A 2,500-nucleotide genomic window follows, 5' to 3' on the forward strand; every position below is an offset into this window, starting at 1 on the left:
AATGTTCTTTGACATGTTCTTAATTTCTCTCTCTCTCTATATCTTTTTTATATGTGTGTGTGTGGGTGGGGGGAGGCTCCAGAAAACTATCACGTATTGAAGAGTATGTGTTATGGAGGTCATAACATTTTTTTTTTTTTTTTTACTTTGTTCACATCTTTGTTCCCAATTTTTGTTCACATATATTTGTTCACATATCTTTGTTCACATACATGGACGTCCTCCTCATGTTCTTTTCGTCTATACTATTTTCAGGATTTCAGATAGCGTTTCAGAGGGCCATTAATTTTATTCTTAGTGTTCAGTAAAGAGAAGATAAGGAGGAAGAGGAAGAAGAAGAAGGAGAAGGAGAAGGAGTAGGAGTAGGAGAAGGAGAAGGAGAAGGAGAAGAAGAAGAAGATATAGAAGAAGGAGATGAAGAATAAGAAGGAAATGAAGATAAAGAAGAAGGAGAAGAAGAAGAAGAAGATAAGGAAGAAGATAAATAAGATGAAGAAGAAGAAGAAGATAAGGAAGGAGATAAATAAGATGAAGTAGAAGAAGAAAATGATGATAATGAAAAGAGAAAGAAGACAAATATTAAGACGAAGAATATGAAGAACAAAATGATGAGGGTGATAATGATGAAAAGAGAAAGAGGAAGGAGAAAAGGGAAAAAAGACGAAGAAGAAGAAGAAGGAGAAGAAAAAGAAGACGAAAAATACCATATCTCATAGACAATTACCTACGCTGCCCCTTAATTGGCTATCGATATTACTTACATAATACTTACGACGTTCCAGGTAATGCGTTTATAACCTTAATGGTAAGATCTATTAAAGTGTTATTTATGCATTTACTATTGTTATTCATTTCATAAAACTATGAGATTATACTGTGTGATTATAGAGTAATTTGACTCACGGATGCATACTTACTCGAATACACACACAGATATACATGGGCATACATACACGCAGTCACACATACACTCGAACACACACACAGATATACATGGGCATACATACACGCAGTCACACATACACTCGAACACACACACAGATATACATGGGCATACATACACGCATTTACGCATACACTCGAATACACACAGATATACATGGGCATACATACACGCAGTCACATATACACACGCGCAAATAAAATATACAAACATACTGAAATAAAAGGGAATACTTCAACGTGTACAAATACACATACACACATAATTACACGGATGTACTTACACATATAAAATATACACTCATACAAATATTTACAGACACACACTTACACCTACAAGCGAGAAAAAGATATCACATTGATAATGATAACATCTATGATATTAATGGTGATAATAATGATAATGATAATGATTGTGTAAAGGATAATGATATGATAATGATAATGGTATGAGTAATAAGGAAACTGATAATGATAGTGATAATAATAATGACAATAATAATGATGTTAATGATGATAAAGATAGAAAAGATAATAACAATGCTAACGTAAATGATAAAAATAATGATAAGGATAATAAAGATGATGATAATCATGACATTGATAATAACAATAGTAATGAAAACTAAGGATGATAACATAATAGTAATAATAATGATAATGGTAACAATAATAATAATGATAATAATAACGGAGATAATAATAACAACGATGATAATAATGATAACAGAAATAATCATGATAAAAACACTAATAATAATGATGATAATGATAATCAAAGTAAGAAAGATAAATTAATAATATCAATAACAAAAGACACATGGACAATAACAAATTACCTCGTGACTCGAGCCTTGCATCTTGAACAGACCGAGGAACACGAAGCCGAAAGCAATGGCGTGCAACAAATACTTCCTCATCTTCCTTATCTTACTTCTTATCTAACTTCTATCCGAATGTAATTTATGATTTGTGACACGTAATTTTTTAATTTATCTTTATTTAATGTGGGACTGTTAATGCTTCGCTTTTTTATTTTCGATTATGCTGGCACTATTTTGTCTTCCTTTTGGCACATGAGTTTCTGGCACCATGGTACTACAAGGCAAGTATTTAAAAAAAGATGAAAAAAAACTCACTTAGATATTCTCTTTTGGTTCTTAAAGTTGAAAATTGTTTCTAAGTGCCAGTCTGCTTCGAAATTTGGATGGCACTCATGCGATTATTCTTTCTCTTGTTCTGGATGTTATGTTAATATCAAGCACTTTAGTTCTTATTAATAACATGTCGTAAACTTGTTCTCTGGGTCTTTCATATTCTACATTCCCAGAATTTGTTATTAATTTATCTCTTTATTTTATCTTATCTTTCCCTCTATCTGTCTCTCTTATCCGCTATTTCTCTCTCCCTTTTACACTCGTTAAAAAGACAAGAATCACGGAAGGATCAGGGCAGGCAAGGTTACCAAGGATTCTCTCTTCTCTCGTCTTCCATATCTCACCCACGATCGCTACCGATAACGAAAGAGAGAAGAGGAGAGAGAGAAAAAGAGAGAAAA

General features: G+C 32.4%; 1 protein-coding gene across 1 annotated transcript in view; it reads right to left on the reverse strand.

Moving 5' to 3' along the window:
* LOC147471080 (uncharacterized) overlaps window positions 1–2,500 on the reverse strand; it is a 17,969-nt gene that overhangs the window by 15,426 nt on the left and 43 nt on the right. The window contains exon 1 of the mRNA XM_086541371.1: window positions 1,782–2,500. This exon is cut by the window's right edge and continues 43 nt beyond it. Within this exon, the coding sequence (XP_086397497.1) occupies window positions 1,782–1,862 (81 nt within the window). The 5' untranslated portion in view covers window positions 1,863–2,500. The remainder of the gene's footprint in view (window positions 1–1,781) is intronic.

The sequence above is a fragment of the Penaeus japonicus genome, unplaced genomic scaffold (assembly GCF_977035675.1).
Source record: "Penaeus japonicus unplaced genomic scaffold, GWHDUDI00000001_assembly GWHDUDI00000010, whole genome shotgun sequence".
Classification (NCBI taxonomy): domain Eukaryota; kingdom Metazoa; phylum Arthropoda; class Malacostraca; order Decapoda; family Penaeidae; genus Penaeus; species Penaeus japonicus.